Below are 20,605 nucleotides of genomic sequence, written 5' to 3' on the forward strand. Positions count from 1 at the left end.
CTTTTGTTGTTGTGCAAATCAATGAACTTACATAAGTCATATCTTAAATGATTGTAGTCTTGCTGTTCTAATGCAATGGGTATGTGTCTGGTTTTGTGGGCAGCGTTTGGTGAAGTTTATCTGCATCAGCAGGAAAAAAAAACCAACCAAATTCAGAGCAAGGTGTGGGTATTTTCAGCTGTTCCACAACCTTTCTATGAGCCACAACCTTTCTATGAGCCACCTATGAGCTCAAGGACTGCTAGTGGACCACAGGGCACAGTTTGAGAACCTCTGGACACAAACAGGGATTTCACAAAGGCTACCCATTGACTGTAAGAGACAAGTATCACACATCAAAACATAAGGCTGTCATTCCTGCACCACACAGCAACTTTCTATATTTATGGAGAACCTTCAAAAAGCTGCTTTGTGGCTTGATGGGAGAGAGGTAGGAAAAGAAAATTTTACTGGCAGGAAAGGAAAGCACATAGATGGTGGCTGCAAACTGAATTGAGAGACACAAGATGACTTGCAACACCACATTTAACTGCTCCCAAGGGACAGCTCCAAATTAAAGTTCATATTTTAAAGCTCCAGTTAATGAATTAATAATAGAAAACAATGTACTAGAGCTTTAGGGATTGGATCAGTCCACAGGGGTGCGAGTGTCCCTCATAGGCTATTGTGATGAGGGGGAGGGGAGGAGCCACAAGCTTAATATACTGTTGCCATCTTAGTTCTTCCACACGATTCACCGCTAAACAAAGGAAGCCCTAAGGAAGCGTTGAATTCTTAAAAGGCTTTATTTTCCATGTACAAACATGTAAACACAGGGAAATGAAAACAGCTAAGTGTCTAAAAGGAATTAAATCAGATTAGTTAGTATTCCCAACTGAATGGCTTTAAAAAAAGAAAAGAAATAAAACGTTGCTTACCGGCAAAAGCACTGTGGGATCTCTCCTTGGCCATACAAAGGAAACAAGAAGGGAGTGTTTCCATAACGCCCAAGGCACTGGAGGAACTTCTGAGTCGCCTTCAGGCCATCTATGGTGTAGCAGTCAGCCTCCGGGACCATTGCAATGGAATGCAATATGAAATGCTGCAGATTGGGAGTCAACTTCTGGGTTTTTAAGTAGTCTGAGAATTTAGAGTCCTTGTGGCCTGTTTCGGGGAATAAAAGAAAAGTCAAGCATTAATTAGTCGTTCCGGATAATTATTTACAACTACAGCAACAAAACAACAACAAAAACCAGCCAGTCAATCTACATACTACAATCACAGAAGGACTGTACTATGTCAGATACTGTGTTAGTCATCTTTTAGGCTTCAGGCATCTCTCTGAACTCTACCAGGCAAGAAACACTCAAACACTAAGCCTAGGGACTGGTTTTGTGTTTTTTCTTTATTGGTTACATTTGTTCCCCACCATTCCTCCAAGGAGTTCAAGGTCATATACACACTTCTTCTCCCTCTCTCCATTTTATCCTCCCAGCAACCCTGCGAGGTAGACTGAAAAACAGGGACTGGCTTAAAGTCACCCAGTGGGCTTCATGACTGAGTGGGGAATTGAAACTTGATCTCTCAGGTCTTAGTCTGACACTAACCATTACACCATACTAGCTCACACTGTTTTGGATACAAGCCCTCCCTACCCATTTCTTAAAGCACAACAACCCCATTTTTGCTGTTCTCTCTTGCCTCAAGGAACAAAATCATAACTCACAGCATTGGAACCACATGTATTGCCTGAATTAGAAATGCACTTAGATGGATGCTCTTAGCCCGGAGATGGAAGGAAGACAAAGTTTCTACCAGAGAGGAATGGCAGACCAAACTGATGGATTGTGTGGAGATGGTGAAAATGACTGGGAAAATCAGAAACCAGGAAGACCAGAATTTCCACAAAGGATGGGGAAAATTTATAATTTACCTTGGAGACCACTGTAAATACTTGAACTCTTTAGCAGGATTTGAATAACACTTGTAGTGTAACAAGAACTAGGGATATATGGGATACTTAAAAACTGGAGTGACTTACAATATGCAGCAGAAAAAGCACTAGCAACAGAACCCAAGGGTGGGGGGAAGCCCAGAGATTGGGGTAAATCTTTGTTTATTTACCTTTTTATTGCTTGTAATTTTTAATATACGTTTTAATTTGTAAAACCAAATAAAAAAATATTATAAAAGGGGGGCGGGGAGAAATGCTCAGAGCTCCACATGCTCAAAGGCTTCAACATCAACTCAAATGATTAGGAAGGTTCCACACATGCCCCAGAGCGTCCCCCAACAATAAAGTGAATGGAAAGCCTGCACACATGGGGCTTCCTTCAGCACATCAGAGGTAATTGGGAGATCTTGTATAGCATCTGAGAGCCAAAAGGTGCTGACATTTAAAGATCAAATGAAAATGCCCTGTGAGATTCTCCTGTTCAACAAATAGGTACAAACCTTGATATTCATCAGGGTGCTGCTCATAATCCAGACAAAATGTAAGAAATTTCATCAGCATTCTTTTTTCCACCATGGTCAACTGTTTGCTGTTGAAGACGTCAGCTCTAGAACATGGAACCTGAAATATAATTTGGAGGTTTATTTTCCACCATTCCAAACACAGTCAGGGCCAGGAAATGATCTGTGTCACAGAACTGGAGAAATCTGCAATTTTTAAAAAAACCATTTTCTTTTAGTATTCATTTAAAAACGGGATTTTTCTGTCTGAAAAATGTAATCTCTTGCAAACACCATAGTCAGATAACTTAACCATGCTTAAGTGGAGGTCTGGAGTGTGCTGTGGGATTCTGCACTCTCTTCCCTGGTCCCATGCTTCGCAGGTACAAATTACCTCCTGCCCTCTCAGAACCATGGTTTGTTCCTCAAAATTTAAATGCTGATTAAGAGGGAACCTTGGTTTAATATTAATCATGGTTACATAGGGAGAGGGAAGGGATCCCACAGCCCAATTGCTTAACCATGGTAAAGAAGAATGGGGACATTACATTTACGCCTGCCTTATGAGTCACGCCTTCTAACAGTCATTACATACAGGCGTAGCCAATTCAGAGATTTCTGAAGATTATCAGCATGGATCACAACCTACCTTCCTTCCAGAGGGAAACTGCCTGATTTTATGAATTTAAAAAGTGCTATTTCAACAAGTTTAAGGATTGTCTTTTGAGCAATCACTCAACTTTTGAGAAATCTCTTGCAGCTCTTTCCTAGTCCTATAAACTTGTGTTCAGATCAATGCAAACATTCTGTCTTTTCTGCACCATGATGTCTGCAAAAACTCATGTTTGCTGCCTCTTAGACTTCTCTTCTCCCATATAATAAGCCACTAATATGCTATTCTTCTAGACAAACACTTGGTGTTGGTTCATGTGATGGTCTTTCATTTTAAACAACCTTTAATGCTGGGCAATTGTGTCCTTCAAGGACACAATTGTCCTCACAAAAACTATGATTTTGGTTTATGTGATTTTCCGGTCTGCATCCTGTTGACTGCAGAGTTACATTAGAAGGCATTTCCTTTCTTAGTTCTGCTAATAAGCTCTAGCACCTCCTTCCCAACTGAATGCAAATAATGAATTTGGAAAACTGCACTATTTGGAAATCTGTTGCTAATATTAGATTTATTATATCAACAGTCAACCGGGTGAGAATGGGAGATTTGGAGCACCAATCAAATTAATTCTCTTTTTCCAATTCCTTAACATATTCCCAAACCTCAGGTACATGTGCTCCCTCATCTAGCCTTCTCCACTCTAGTTCCCTTCCCAACTCCTTTTGCTGGGCAAACCATTATTATCTGAATTGGTAAATTTTTAGTTTGCACTTGCCCTCCAAATCAAAACTACAAGGCCATTTAAAACCATAGTTTCCAACTATGGAATGTACAAGGGGAAGAGAGAGGGTAGAGGGGAAACAGTGTGTGTGAGCTTGAAACTTTGATCCCAGGCCTGCATCAGCAGTTGGTATCACTAGGAATGTGCCAAAGCCCATGCTTCTACTGAGGGCACACTGCCAACCCCAGGTGCCTCCTGGCTCCACTTCTCTCTCTTCCTTACTGCCACTGGGCATGCAAGCAGAGATAAGAGGGAGGAATGTGGATATAGCATGGACCTTCACTTGACTTGTACACTTCCTCTGGGAAGTTGTGAAGATTGGGACCAGAGGGAGAAAGCAAGTGAGTGGGTAGCAGTGACAGTGGTGAGTAGATGGGCCCATTCAGAAAGGGGGTCCCAATGACAGCAACTTACTCAAGACACTTCAAAACATGCAGCTGTTCCTGCTTAGACGAGCCAGATCAGGGTCTGGTCATTATATCCAAACCAGTCCAAGAATGAAAGAATGTACAGTATAGCAGAGAAAGTGGTAGAGTGAAAGGAATTATAGCTACATAAAAACTTATGTTAGTCAAATTTGCACTTTCAAATGAATTGCAAGCTCAGCTTTTGCAGTTAGGTCCATTTCAGTACCTACCTGTTCCACTCTGCCTTCTCGAAATGCAAGAATCCGGGTGACATTTTTGAACTCAGCATAGCGACTAACATTTGACTTAATTAGGAGGTCAATCAACAATCCTCGGGAGTACAGTAACTGCATAAAAGAAAACATATATATTTGAAGACAATCTTAATTTTAATTATCTTCTTTCTAGCATTGTTGAAGAGGAACACACTGTCAAGGCTCCACATTTTTGCAAATTAAAAGTGTCATTTATATGATAACAGTGGGAGTACTACTTCTGTATCTTAAGCCTTTGAATAACAGTAAATGCTGCCAGAGCTATAGCCAAAGTGGGACAAGTGAAAAACAAGAGGTAAATGCCAGCATGCTTGGGGGACCCTTGAGATTTCCCCCTTTATTCTTGAAAAAGTAGAAGGAGCAAACCACCACTACCCTGCAAAAACAAAATAAAACTGCCCAATGAGAATGAAACAACCACCTAATGCAGCTGCAAAAGAGTACAAGGAGGAGGAGATGAAATGCCCTGCTTTAAGAGAATGGTTGGCTGGAACAGCAGCATCGCTTTCAGGGTGGAAGATACACAACAACATTTTGTTGCAGTTGGAATTTGTCTATATACTAATACTATATACTACAAAAGTTCCAGCTTCAGTGTGGGTGTAAAGCTATTAGCAGGGTCATTCCTACTTGGTTCAGGACTTAAATTAAAAGGCACATACTCTTCCAGATTTGGTGGAGGGGAATAAGGATGCTCCCCTACACTCCATAACTCTATGGGCAATAACTGCTGCATATTTGACTTTACCTTACTGAAAAGTTCACTCCTGTGCTCACTTGAAGCAAAGCCAGAGGCTTCAAGGTAAAGAAAAGATGGAGAATAAAGGTAAAATGCAAAGAGTTGAAACCTGGAAGGGCTGCTTCCGATTTTTCTACGAGTGCCCGAGTTAAGTGGGAGAATCATGCTTTTCAAATTTCCAGGTCATACCTGAAGAGGGAGGGGGGAATCTACTACAGACTAAATCCAGGAGGAGGAGGAGAAGACACATAATTCACACATTCTCTCACACATAGTTTCTGGCTGCTTTGACTGTTGTCCAGAAGCAGAGAGAGAGAAAGATGAAGGATAGGTTCTCGCTGAAATAGTCAAGAGAAAAGCCTTGGGGAAGTCAGAGAAGAGGCACAAATCCTTTCATGCAATCTTGGCAGAAGAAGTCATCTACATCAGGGATAGTCGCCATGAGTTCTCATCATCCCTGATCCCCGGCCATGCTGGCTAGGAATGATGCAAATTGTGATCTAGCGGGTAGAGGGTACCACAATGGCTATCCTTGTTTTATATAGTGAGTTACTGGGTATCCAGACCCGCAACACACGAACTAGGGTCCAAATGGTTTACCCCCACCAATATGTGAGTTTCAAGCACTTTCAGGGGTGCAGTATTTACTTTGGGCTGCCTCATGGGGTGATGCTTCAAAAGGCCACCTTAATCTGCAGAGGAAGGGCAGTTTTGAGGTGAGCTAAAGAGCCTCTGTGCATAAACAGTAAATGCAGAGAATGTGATCCCAGCCAAAGAACTGAAAAGAGCAGAAGAAAGGATGCAGTCAGGCTGCAAGCCATCTGGTAATCAGAAATAAAGGGAGGCAGCAACCAATGCCAGTTTGGTCTACCTGGAGGTGAGGACAATGAGAGAACAAGATGTTGAACTAGATGAGGATTTGGCCTGATCCACCAGGGCTTTTCCTATACAGTATTCTTATCCTTAGGAACTAAACTTCCTGGAACACAGGGTACTTCCAAACCCAAACAATCTGTTTAAACAGCATTTATCCTGATTTATTTGCAGGGAGATCAGATGACATTGGCTATTTAATGAGCATTAATTTCAAATTATTTGCGTGGAAGTTAGGTGGAGCTGCATTAAAGCAAATGTAATCCCAGGGCATTTTCTTTTCACTTTCCTTAAAGCATAAAATCTGATTGTTTGGGGAAGTAGGTTTGTTGCCCAAGAGTGTGAAATCAACTGAACAATCTGAATTTTGCCAGGGTGCAACTGAATCCCATCCCAAAATACTGAAAGTCAGGGAGTGCCCTAGGTTTGATAAATAAAAATAGAGAATCTTATGGGAGCTATCCATGCCATCGAGAAATAGCTGGAGATCTTCTTTCCATTTCTACTGCATAACATACTTGCCAGTTTTTGGAGGTTTCAAACTTGTACATTCTGGTTGCATTTAGACAATGCATTAGCTTTTATCGACCTGTACAAAACCTCTTTGGCTCCTCCCTTTGTGCAAGCAGGGAAAACAAACTAAGAGGTTGCAATGTGTCCTGTTATGTGTCAATTGGTAACTATGGTTAATAGCTTCCAAACCAGCCAGGTTTTGAAAACCAACTTCCTTACACTTATCCATTTGCGGGTGATGAGAAGCTCCAGTTAATGGTGGCTTCCTGGTTTGTTCCCCTGGTTGTGCTAAGTGGGTGGGTGGGCAAGTAAAGTGATTCCATGCAGGTTCATGAAGCTCATGCCATTATTTCCATGCATTCTTTATACATTTTCTCTCCCTCAATTTCCGTCTTTTTGAGGCTTAAACTACTGTCCTCATTTCCTCAATATCCCAGCAAGCAGTGTGCTCACAACGGTTACAAGTTAAAACCATAAAACTTAATCTTCTAGTACCTTTGCTCACTTTATATAAGCTAAAAATTTATTACACATTCTGGGAAGGACATGAATGTAAAAAACCACAGCGCAAGATGGATGACTTAACTTTTAAAAAAAGAAGAAGCAATGCTCCACTGAAGAAAGTTACTTATGCAATGCCATCACTCTCAAAGTCTTGAGGAGAGAACTTTATAAGGCCTAGCAAGAGATGTGGGAGACTGGTTGCCTGATTAGAGCAAAATCCAAAGGAAGCTAGGCCAGAGTCGCAGAATCTGGGAGAGCTCTGACTGAGTGACTTACCGTAATTTGCCAGCAAACCCCCACACAGTTACAACAGGTGGAATGTGGGGGACATAAGAAGCTGCCTTATACCAGCTCAGACCATTGGTACATCTAGCTCAGTATTGTCTGGAATGGGCAGCAGTGGTTCCCCAGGGTTTTAAGCAGAGGGCTTTACCAGCCCTACCAGGCGATGCTGAGGAATGAACTTGGGACTTTCTCCTACCATGCAAAGCAGATGCTCTACTACTGAGCTATAGGGGCAGTGGGGGGACTGTATGGGAAACTCAAACCCAATGTCATCTGGAAGCCACAGAACTAGTTTTGGGACTCTTTGGACCCTGTCTCTGTTTAGCACTGCCACAAGTACTATGTCTGCAACTTCACATGACTTCATAAGGCAAAAGTAACGACTATCATTAAGCATGTGCACCAAACCATAACATTTTATTCTCCCCAATGGTTCATCCTGCAATAATATTTCTCGCAACAAGGTAGAAGAGAGTTAGAATAGTACGACAGCACAGTAGTTGTTTTTTGTTTTCTGGAATTACAGTTTCTTCAAAAGCACATAGCTTTCAGAGAACATGTAGTACAGTTCTCCCTACAAAAACCCAAATCCCTGATCAGCAAACCAACATTCCTAAAGGAAAAGGTGCAAGAAGTGTCTTGTTTTGAGACCCAATATGGTTGTCCTATCCCCAAAGCAAAGTGTGCTTTTAGCAGATACTTTAGCTTTGGTTCATTTTTTTTAAGAGAGCATGTGTGTCTATTTAAAACCCCCACAAAATGTTCTTTTATAAAGTGACCTATGTTCTTTAGAGCAGAATACTAGGTCCCAGTATCATCGTAATTATCTTGCATTGCCTGTGAAGTTTCCAAAGGAATATTTTCAATGAAGCAAACATAGGGTGCAGGGTTAATAAAGAAAACATAGGCAATGAGTTCCCTACCTTAGAAATTAAATCAATATTAAATCGTCTCCCTTCTTTAACAATTTGGGAATAAGTAATTTTCCTTGGTTCAGCTGCAGCTTCCACTATTGATGCAGCTTCGTTATTTTCCACTTCCTGTACTGACTGACCAGGCGTTACATTGTCACAGGGTTTCTCCCCCAGAGAGGTCACTTCAACAGCTTCGTGGTCAGCTGTACATTCTGGTTCACTTCCTGCAGCACTGTCAGGGAATGTTTCTTCATCTTTGGTCCCCGATGGCTGATCCTCCAAAGGAAAGCACTTTTCCTCAGCCTCTGGGGTGCCAGAGACTTCCTCTATAACCTCACTAGAAGCAGAAGCAACAGAGGCAGGGGCCTTCGGAAGTGCACCAGCTTCTTCCACATCTTCAGCTAGATCCTGACTGATTTTTCAAGGGGAGAGAGAGGGAGAGAAGAGATGAAAATAAGTCCCCAAAGCTATCTTGCAACTTTCTGGGTACGACAGCTATTTCAACCAACTGACTGAAACATCATAAGAGCCATGTCTGCTTTGCCTACAGATGCACAAGACAAGACATACCATCTCCTCTATTTCTAACATTCAGAGTGTGTCGTTGCTTACATTACCAAAAACAGCACAAATGATTAAGATAGTGGTAGCCCCACTAGGATAAAGCATGGACATTGCTAAAGGATAGTGACTGCTGTTGGGCAGAAGGGACAGAAGACAACAGTGATGGTGTAATGGAACAAAGCGGCTGGAATTCTGAATAGCAGCATTCCACAATGCAATATTTTGTTACAAGTCCCAAGTAACAGCGTGAACAGGGTGCATGTGCACAGGTCTCACCCCCAGCCACTGATTGGCTGAACAGCTGTGATGTAACAGAATGTTCGCAAAGGGCTCAGTGGGGAGGTGCCAGCAACAAAATACAATACAGCTTTGTTGAGGGAAGTGAATGACCAGCTTGGATGGAAGAATATCACGCCACAGGGACGATGGATAAAAGGAGCTGTGCATCATGGATTGTGCGCAAAGCCATAATTAAAAGTGGCTTGTGTGTACATGCGCGCACACGCATATATGGAAACAAAATCTTCATCTTTATTACCGATCCACCCATGGCCTTTAATGAAACATAATGAAGGCATGCTTTAAATCTTACTGCTGTGACCATTAATCTTGTGGCTGCCTATCATGATAAAGGTAAGGAGGTCAAAAGAGCAAGGTCAGCAGATGTAACAAGTCTTTGGCATCCTCCTTTCTTCCTTAATGGCAAAATCCTTAACATTCTCCTTCTAAGGACACACTCCACATTTCAAGCTCATTTTCCTTTTTAATCTTCAACTTCAATGAAGTCTACCTCAGCAACTAGCACTTTTGAACTTGGGATTTCAGTTTAGGCTACCAGCAGAGATGAATCAAATCAGTGTCATTATTAGTGGGGGGCGGGAGAGGAAGAGTTCACCAACCATTTTGCATTATCTTTTTATCTCAACCACTTAGCCATTAATCCTCCAAGTAAATGTTTTAAGCCTAGCCATCAACAAATGAACTGCAATCTGAAAGGTGATCTGAAATGATACAGCAGTAAAACTTATCAATAAAAGGCAGAGTTTCCCCAGTTGCCAGAGGTAAAAGCTATTTAATTTTTTAGGTCTTCTTATGTCTATCTCTGATCTAATTAGCAGCCACACTAGGTTTTTTGCAAGAGAAGCCCCCGAGTGAGCTGGGCCGAAATAAAACTCATCACATCCCTCGGCCCAGGTCAGCTTTATGGGCTTCACCTAAATGTATTATTTCAGAAATATTGTTGCCAGTAACAATGTATTTTCAACTCAGGGCTGAGGGGTTAGGCTACAAGCGACAGGCAGGGTTTTTGTCATATATATTTTTAACACAGCTGCAGGGGTGAGGGTGGGCTGCAAACTGAATTGGGAAAACAATACTAGGTGAGAAATATTTTTATCCTCTCTACATTTTCCACGATTAAAATCATTCCTCCCCTGATAGCTGCTATTGGTCCTAAGAGGAGAGGGGCAAGGGGAGGAAAAGGAAGAGACAGAGGCTGTTCTCAGAACGCCTCCTTGGCTTCTTTGGAGTTTATCCTCAAAGCTCACAGTTTCCAGGAAGCCTATGGAACAACCTCCTACTCCCAACTACAGATATGGGAGTTTGGTTCTCATTTTAATGCAGACTGACCAAATTCTCACTTTCTAAAACAATATGTGAACACAGCTACATTCAGAAGTACATTAGCTGCAGCTTTTAAACCTGCTGACAGTGTGACTATTCAAGGATTCCCGACAACCTTATAACAACCAAAATATTTTTGTATAAAACTTAATTCTTCAACAGAACTATGGCTATAAAAACCGGGCTCGGGGGGGCGGGAGAGACATCGAAGTTTAAATCTTATGTGCAGATGGAGGTTTGTTTGTTTAAACCTGTAATACTAATTCACAAGGATACATGTGCAGCACAAATTGTGGTGTAAATTCTGAACATTATCTAGCGTCATTCATTAATTAATGGTACTAACAAAAGAATCTCTCAAAGCCAACGTGTCTTATTAATGCCTCGTAACAGCCACCCCTTCCGATAGGTCAAAAGAAAAATTGCCAACCAGCTGGTTAATTTATGCAGCACAGGTGTTCACTATTTATTTTTCAACCATTTGCCTTTTTTTCAATACCGCTTGTTGCGGAGATGGTTTTCTTCCACTTTGATGGATGCACTTTGTTCTGTGGCCATTCATTTCGGCTTTGTGCACTATATTACCACTGCAACCCAGCTGTTTTTATTCTTTCAAAATAAATGTTTAATGGCAACTTCATAGGAGTTCAGGGAAATTAAGCAACAATGGCAAAAACTAACCGAAGCATGTAAACCGTCAGAACTGCTGTGATCAGCTCTCTCTCTTGAACATTAAGTTATTAAAAGGAAGAGGGTTTTTTATTTCCAATTTTAATTTTTTAGATACATAACATAAAATCAAATAACACTTATTCAAGACAAAGAGCCTGTTCTGATGTAACAGGCAAACTGTCCTCAGTGCTGGTCTGCATGGATTGGATATGGTTTGCTTAAACTAGGAAGTGAGTGAATTGGTTCACATGTAACACTAAACCAAACCATGGTTTAGCATGGATGCACAAGGTTTCCCACAGAGGAATTGTGCTCTTCCTCTGGCCTTCTTGCAGGTGTGCTGCCATGAGCTATGCTACAGTTTGGTTAAGTGCATTGTCCAAACTCAATGTATGCCTCCAGGAAAAACCCACAAACTATAAACCCAAGAACACTCCTTGGTTCTAGCTTGTGGTTTGTCAGGAGCAAGACACTCTGTCAGCCAAATACTGGACACAATACGAAGCCAAACAATGAGTCTAAAGAATTTATAGGAGTTCACTATTCACTTTTTGAGTCCAGTTCAAGGGGCTGGTACTCACCTTTAGGGTTTCAGATCCAAATACCTGAAGAATCTCCTCTCCCTATCAAAGCCTGCCTGTACTTTGAGATCTTCTGGGGAGGCTCTTTTCCACACTCCACTACTGAAGGAAGCTTGTCAAGCAGTGGAATGAGACAGCCTCATCTATAGTGATGCCCCAATTACAGAATGCCCAACACTCACAAACATGCCAGACACAGAAATTGCCTTCATTCTGACACCAGGTTAAAGCTTCTTTGTTTGCCCAGGAATTGTAAGCTGATATTGTTTAGCCTGCAATTACATTTTTAGCTGTTTCTTTTTAACGGTGTGTTTTATTGTTGGACATTTTATTATTTTATTTATGTTCCGCAACCCACTTTGGTATCTGTATAGATGAAGGATATGCTACAACTATTCTAAATAAAATAAAACAAACTGCTTGTGGCATCTCTGAAGCCAGCTGTGGTAACAGCAGTGAGCCCCAAACCTTCCTTTATCGGGTCTAAGTTGGGGGAGCAGGTTTCACCATGGAGGAGCAAGCTCACACAGCTGGCCCATTGGCTTCCCTGTTCAAAATGTGCCTCCACATACACCATTTATGTGCAGAACAGGAAGCACTCACCTGACATAGCAGAAATCTTCAACATTCTGAATGGTTTGGTCTGCCTTGTTCAGAGGAATACCTTCTTCATTTTCAAGGATCAGTTCTTCCCAGCGGGAGTTTCCCTCACAGGGGTCAGCCGTTTTCTTGAATATGCAAAGAAAGAACAGAAGTGTTTCATTAAACTTTTTTTAAAAATGAGCATATGTTGTTTTGGCTTTATTTAAATGTTAGGAAGTTGGAGAAAGAAATATTTAATTCACTTTCTTTAGCAGTGTGAGGAGCAGGGGTTATACCAGAACCTTTCCATACACTGAATTTTTCCAGTCTATGTATCCTGCAGATGTGTGTGTGTGTGGTTATGAAATGAGAGGTCAAAGTAAACAGATCTGGAAGGTTCCTATGTTCATACTGTAGTTTAAAAAAGACATTGCAGAGGGTTGTAAATAAGATTCTCGGCAGCAATAGAATCTTAACACCAAAATGTTTATTGAAATATCTGAAAGGCACAATAAACAAGGAAAACTTGGAAGTTGCAAGAGCAATGATTACTGCAGCCTAGTCACAGCAAGAAATTGGAAATCAGATATAGCAGGTGACATTTTGCAAGGATATAAAAACATATGGGATATAGCATGGTTGATAAAACCTACATATTCTAAAATAGATACTGAATGATTTTTTTTAACGAAAAGGCTGAACATTTAGCACGATACAAAATCACTACTGCTTACCTGGTTCTCTTTTATCCAAGACAATAATCCAGAGAAACTAAAACTTGCCCAGTTTCCTCCATAGTATTGTCTTCTATTGTGGAAATGGGGGAGGGGAAGCGGGAGAGAAAAGAAAAAAAGAATAACTAATGGGGTAAGCTTTCATTTTTGCAAAGATTCTATTGCAATTATTTAAACATAATTTACAAACTACTTAGTATTTTTTAAAAAACCTCTTTGCAGTGAACAACAGAAAAAAAATGAATATCATTAAAGCAAATATGCAATGCAAAGTTAGTAAAAGTACTAGTATAAAAGCACATAAAAACAGGAAATAAACACAGAGTCTGATCTAATGGTTCACAAGCAAAATGAAGTGAGTAAGTTGTGCTACCAAAAAGGCTTCCATGTGTACACAGGAACAGAAGAGGTTAAAAGAAAAGCAAAAACACATCATAGCAATCCCAAATAAGCAAAGTTTACAGTTTCCACTTAATATACATGTAGCATTGGTAGAATTTTGGGCTGGGTGTTTTTTGAGTGTGGGGGTGACTTTTTGTTTCTGCTTTTAATAAAACCCATACACTCTGAAAACACATTTGCATTTTTCCACCTTAAAAATGATACCCACCCCCAAAAATGAGAGTCAATTGTAGAACAAAAGAATAAGATATGATATTCCTAGCACTTCTGTGCATAGCCACTGTCAAGTGCCTCTGCATCATTCAAGAACAGCAGCACCATCAAAGGCTGCTCTTTAGTTGAGAAAATAGAAGGGCCAGGTTTTCTTCCAACTCTTAATTTAGTTTCTGTCATTAGAATATACCTAATCTGCAGAAGGCTGAAAGCCCCTGGTCATCTGGAGGGAAAGGGCCACTACAGAAAAACATGGGCACTGTGGCTTCTAAATTTTCAACAGAGCCTCTTGAAGCAACTCAGACTAGGTTGGCTACAAACAGCTTTTTTGTCCCCATTTAACAATAAAAACACAGGTTGCACGAAGAAATGTTGAGTTATATGACCTGATAAAAGGATTAAGTGTGCATCAAATTAAGTGTGCATTTGTGTGCTGTGAAAAATGTACTCAGTTTGCCACAGAGAAGCACAAGGAGTTACAGAGGGCACTAAAGGGTTACCCCAATCCAAGCTCACAGGAAATCCCACTTAGCATATGCATGCACATATTTAAAGTACATTTAATGCACATGGCTTCCCCCCAAAATCATGGGGACTATCGTTTAAGGGAGCTGAGAACTGTGGCTCTGTGAAGGGTAAACCACAGTTCCCTGGATTATTTGGGGAAAGAGAGGAGGGAAGCATGCAAGCCCAAATCTTATGCATGCTTGCTTCTATAATGTGAACCATGGTTTAGTGTTACATCTGAAGCACGTTTCTGTCTGACAGAGACAGGAGACCTTCATAACTGTGTGGTCAAAAGAACTGTGTCACTGATGCAAATTTAACAGTAGACTTGCAAGAGGGGGCAAGAACAGTTCTTTTGTAAATGTCAATTAGGAAAGTTACACCTCTCGATACTGTAATAGTCCTGGAAAAACAAATCAAAGCTGCTGATGCCTGAGAAGTTGCTGTTGCTTTATGATTTCTCCAGAGAGCGGCCAGCATTTGTCTCTCCCGTTTGATCTCTGGAGTGTGTGTGCATGTCTCCTGTCACCTTAATAAGCTGTCTCTTGTTACCGACCCGGTCAAATTGAATTTAAGGCAAGAATGTAAAAGGACTTCTGGGCCTAATCCTAAATTTCAACTAATCACTTGGCTGAAGCACTTATTAGATAGGGATATAGGGAACCTGTGGCCCTTCTGCTGTTGTTGGACTACAACTCCCATTAGTCCTGGTCATAGGCCATGCTGGCTGATGGGATTTGGAGTCCGACAAGATCTGAAGGGCAGATGATTGCCATCTCATCCCAAAATGGTATGAGGGCTAGTCAGCTTCTTTGTACACCTCATACTTTTCTTTAAACTTTTCGTATCACTGAAAAAAAGAAACAATGAATTACTAACGTTAGATCGTTTTCACACATCAGCAGCAGAACTGGGTCAACTTTAGTGTAAAAGCAACCTGTTGGACCAGACCAATGGTCCAACAGTCTGTGGCCACTGAGGAAAAGATCAGGTGCTTCTGGCAAGCTCACCACCAACCTCCTCAGATTTTTCATACACACACACGAGGGAAGAGGAAATTTAAGGCCAAATGGAGGTTCCATGTAGCTGTCATAGTCAACAGATGCTGATAAATACTAGGAAGACAGATCTATCTAACCCCCTCTCCCCTTTAATGCCATCTAAGTTAATGTGGCAGTGAAGTAAGAATAAATGTGTGCCCAAAAAGCCATTTTGTGATTGCTTCTACTCAAAAAGGGCAAGATCAGAAATTTGGAACAGGATGAGTTTTTCTAGTATTTGGTCTACATGACCAACATATGGCTTTTGCCATGTAGATCAGGATGATCATACATCAGAGCTGATTTTATGGATTATCCCTGCCCAACAAATGAGAAGATAAAGTTTGAGCCTCCCACAAAGATAACTAGGTGGATTTGCATGGCATGGTGGCTATTCGGGTAAACACCCTCATATGTTACAACTGGTACACTACCACAACAATGAATTGAAAATAAAAATATTAAAAAGAGGGACTTTCCTTCCAAGAATGAGGGATAAATTTGGCTTGGAACTATTCTGTTATTTCTAGTATTTCACTAAGGCACCTATACTGAGGTTTTGGTAATACCCAAACTTATTTTTATGTCAAATGGTTTAACTGATTAAAAAAGCAAAGTGAGACAGCTGCCTATTCCTGCATTGCAGGGAATTTGGACTAGAAGATCCTCAGGGTCCCTTCCAGCTCCAGAATTCTATGATTCTATGAATGTAACAAGTAAGCTGACTAGAGAGCAGTGAAGGGAAGTGGGGAGGATCTATCTATTCCCACCTGCCCCCAGTTTTCCAACTAGATTTAGGTAAGTGTATAAAGGGTGGGAGCCAAAGCAATTTTTACTTTGTGGTTACAAACCTTTGTGAACTTAGCTGGGAGTAAGCTCCACTAAACAAAGCGTGCAATATTTTGCAGACTGCTATGTAAATTTCATAAATATGCCGAACAGGACAATTTTATATGCCAACTAAGGTATGAAGAAACCATTTTATGTTGTCAAAGCAGTAATAAGTTTAAGTTTCATAAGAAAGAAAGTGTTGCATATGTTTATATTTTCCCCAAAATCTCCAGTGCTCCCACAAAAAGAACTAGGAAGAAATCCCCCACCCTAAGCTTCAAATTTTCTGGAGGTTTTACATCCCTAGTTCAACAGCTTATTTCTTTGTACTGTGACAAAATGATTAGACTCATAAACCAAATTTTACTGTCAGACACGAAATAGACAACCTGAAGAAATATGCTGCCTTCCCTTTGCTTTGGTTATTCCACCAATGCATCCAGAATTTACGAACAAGAGCAAAGTCCCCTAAAACAAGAACATTTGGGGGAGGGGGAGGGGAGGGGAGGGGAGGAGGGAGGTCACTAGGAAGAAAGATCTTCATGCATAAACAAATCGCTTTCACAACTGCATTCAATTCTCAACTTTCACAACTTCAAATTTAAAGTCAATGCCAAGTCTCACGTTCCGAATTGCAAATTACTTTTCTAAATCACTTAGCATCTATCCTTGAAATTTCACACGTCAACAGCTCATTAATATCTACAGTAAATGTAGCTCTCTGAAAAAGAACCACATTTTTTTTTCAAAAACATTTTATTGAGACGGATAGCTAGCACCCAGAAATAGAGCCCCCTTCAATTACAATTTGGCAGAAGCTAACTTTGGTTTTAAAACATGACTACCGGAATTTATGGCCAGGCTGCAATGGAAGTGACTATTTTGAATAAGATTAGCTGTTCTTGATGGGGGATGCTTGGACAGTGTTTATAAATCAACAGAGGTGCTACTCAGTGGTTTATAATGGTCCACTTCAGACCATCTACCATCATCACATAAGCGGTATATTATGATAAACGCAAAACAGTGGCGGGAGATTAAAAGTAATAAGATCCACCCAGGGTAATGAATCCAGGCAGCATTGGCACACAAAGTACTTCAAAAGTTTCATTTGACTCACAGCTTCTCGCTGCCCCCCTCCCATTATGCTTTCTATCTAACTCCTATCAGAAAGGAGAGATTTAAAGTTTACACAGCATAGCGAGGATCAGATTTACAAGTGGGACCAATATTCCATTCCTCCTTCTCGTATGCCATAACACCCAAGAATATTGTTTAGGATTTATGGATTTAAATTTTGAGGAGCAAATCCAAGTGGTAGTTTTCATCTTTTATTTCTCCAAATTTTAGTTTTATTTATTGATGGAAGCCTATCCCTGTCTTGCAAACGCTCTTAGAAGCAACAGGTACCTGTCCAGCCACAATAAATGAAAGTGGGAAATGTGTTTTATGCAATTTGATCTGGAAGGACTCAAAACACATAGCTACTGTAACGGGAGGGGGAAACATCCCATTGTAAGCTGCATTTCAATAGAAGATGAGAATTATTAGATATATTTTACTTACTCAAAGTGTTCAGACAGTGCTTTAGAGAGTTGACAATTCTTAATACATTTTTCCAGGTCCATTTCTCGTTTACCGGGATATTGGAAAACCACTTGCTCTGGATAGGGTGGCATTCCCTCTGAAGGAGCAAGAGTAGCTTGGGGGGGGGGGGTACTCCTGGATACATCTTTGTCATTAGAGGCCCAAGTATTCTCTGTGGGTATGAGTGCATTTTACCAACTTAGCATGGTTCACTAGCTGCGGCCATTCCTGGACAGGGATAGCCTGATCATTGTAGTTCGTATGGTGGTAACCTCAAAGTTGGATTACTGCAATGCATTTTACATGGGGCTGCCCTTCAGCTTGGTTTGAAAGCTCCAGCTGGAGCAGAATGTAGCATATAGATTGCTGATGGGGGCATCTGGCAAACAACATGTGACACTATTGTTAAAACATCTGCACTGGCTGCCCATCTACTACTCAGCCGGCTTCAAGTTCCTTGTATCAATTTACAAAGCCCTGAACAAGTTATGCCTGAATCCTTATATCCCAGCTCAATCAAGGGATGCAGGTGGCGCTGTGGTCCAAACCACTGAGCCTCTTGGACTTGCTGATCAGAAGGTTGGCAGTTCGAATCCACACGATGGGGTGAGCTCTCATTGCTCTGTCCCAGCTCCTGCCAACCTAGCAGTTTGAAAGCGCACCAGTGCAAGTAGATAAAAAGGTACAACTGGAGTGGGAAATGGTGTTTCCATGCACTCTGGTACTCATCACAGTCCTCCATACACCAGTAGCATTTTAATCATGCTGGCCACATGACCCAGAAAGCTGTCTGTGGACAAACGCCAGCTCCCTCGGCCTGAAAAGTGTGATGACCACTGCAACCCCATAGTTGCCTTTGACTGGATTTAACCGTTATCCCAGCTCAATCACTGCAGGAGCATCGTTGGTTGTTCACTGAGTTGTTGAGGCTTGATTGACAATAATAAAATGAACCTGTAGTGCTACTGGCCCAGTACTGTGAAATATTCTTCCAACAGGGATTCAACAGGCACCTTCTGTGCCACCTTTTAAACACCTGCTGAAAACCTCTCTATTCCATCAGGCTTATACTGGCAATTAAGCCATCGTATTTCCAAAATAGTTAGCCGGTTTTTGACAGTAACCTTTTATAGTGTTTTTACTGTATGGCTTTATATGTACAATTGCTGTAAACAACTCTGATATTCTTTAGGAATAACGGTATATAAAGAGATTTATTCACTTTAAATACATGCACAGTTTTGAAATCAGAAGGCTACTTTAAGTGTATTCAAGAACATATAAAATAGGGTTAGGTGCTGCCTATATCTGAGCCTTCCTACCAATCCTCTGCCAGTCCCAATTCAGAGAAGGGCGATATTCAGTTGTTATTCCCTCACAGGCTAACACCATGGCTAAAGAGAGATTTGCAGGCTCTCACACACTCTCCTGCAAATGTTCTCACTCCTGGAAGAGGTGAACAACTGACATATGAGAGTCCATGTTTTCCTACTTATTTATTTAAAGTATTTCTTATCCATCATTCATCACAAGGTCCCATACAACCAATGAGATACTGAAAGGGGTGAGGGAATCTCACCCAAAAGCTCCAGTGTAAACTGCAAAAAAGGGGGATACTTAAACTAATTCCAGGGGAATGTGTCTCAGATAATATCATGTTGTTTAGTGATCACAACAAAAATAAATGTCCCTAAAGGTATCATACAACAGTTAATACAAGGTGAAACCACAATCTGTTATGCGCAAGAAGACAAGCATTAAGTCCCACAACATGTAACAAAAGATGGCAATTAGTTAGAAGACTTACGAATCCACGTGGAGAACCCGTTGGCCACTTCTTGAACATGCGGCTGCTATGATAGATTCAGGCAAACCTGTGAGGGAGGGAGAAATGGGCACCACTGTTATACCAGACCAGCTGAGAGCTGCCCCTTCTGGCACATCCTCCCTACATTCAGAGGAAGGAATCATGAAGCTTTTAATGGGGGGGGGGGTTCTAATATTTTAAAGTTCTCTTTTCCATCCCTGTTTACCTCTTCTCCCCCACCTTTAGGCAAACATTCCAGCCAGGCAGAAGCACTCAAGAAGACCACAGAGCAGGAGTGGGGAAGGGCGCTGCATGGGGAAGTTGAGTCCCAAGGGCTATATAAAGCAGTCCAGAGAGCTGCATTTGGTCCCAGGGCTCAAGGTTCCTCACCCTTGTTCTATGTGCACATAACAGGGTTGCTTTTGCTTCTGCACTGTAACGGAAAGCGACACCAAAGCTGTCTATCACGTAAGACCATAAAGAAGACCAAGCCGAAGCCTTGTAGATGAGCTTTACGCAAGTTCAGCAAAATGACTCCATAACAAGATCAGAAATCGGTATGAAACCAGGAAGCATTCTAATCTATTTCATATCTTCAGGTGCCCTTAAGGTAGAAATTCAGACTTTCAGCAACTTTTTAGTCATTTTTAAGGCCTACCATTTTGACAGATAGTGGAAGATTTAATCTCAGCTGGCAAAAGGGAGGGGGGAGTTATGAAGGTTCAATGCAAGTTCCCAACATCAATGGCTGTTTTGTTGTGATGGAACACCATTTTAACACTTGGGTTTTACCCCAGGGTGGGGAGGAGAAAAAGGATTGCTACGCTAGGAATAGATGAAAGTTTATTTTGCCTAGTAGACAATTCTGAAGGCATTGGGAGTTTCACACCACAGGCCAGAATTCTTTTTCCTTAAGCAGTGTTTCAAACTTACACAAGTGTCCCCAGTTCTATGAGCCAATTAGCATATTGATTTCCATTGAAGAAACACTATTTGGGCGAAGCTTCCAGCTACTTTCGTTGACACATTGCCGGTATCTCAGAATGGTGCATTGCAACAGACAACGCCTGTAGTTTATGCTTGTTTGGCTACGCGAGCTTTTCAAATACCTTTAAATCTTAAAGC

At 41.2% G+C, this 20,605-nt stretch overlaps 1 protein-coding gene across 1 annotated transcript in view; it reads right to left on the reverse strand.

Moving 5' to 3' along the window:
• CHM (CHM Rab escort protein) overlaps positions 1-20,605 on the reverse strand; it is a 67,438-nt gene that overhangs the window by 37,783 nt on the left and 9,050 nt on the right. Inside the window, exons 2-8 of the mRNA XM_028714708.2 lie at positions 19,481-19,547; positions 13,094-13,166; positions 12,381-12,505; positions 8,347-8,749; positions 4,465-4,581; positions 2,434-2,554; positions 918-1,143 (exon numbers count right to left, since the gene is read on the reverse strand). Of these exons, the coding sequence (XP_028570541.2) occupies positions 918-1,143; positions 2,434-2,554; positions 4,465-4,581; positions 8,347-8,749; positions 12,381-12,505; positions 13,094-13,166; positions 19,481-19,547 (1,132 nt within the window). The remainder of the gene's footprint in view (positions 1-917; positions 1,144-2,433; positions 2,555-4,464; positions 4,582-8,346; positions 8,750-12,380; positions 12,506-13,093; positions 13,167-19,480; positions 19,548-20,605) is intronic.

Source organism: Podarcis muralis, chromosome Z (genome assembly GCF_964188315.1).
Source record: "Podarcis muralis chromosome Z, rPodMur119.hap1.1, whole genome shotgun sequence".
Taxonomy (NCBI): domain Eukaryota; kingdom Metazoa; phylum Chordata; class Lepidosauria; order Squamata; family Lacertidae; genus Podarcis; species Podarcis muralis.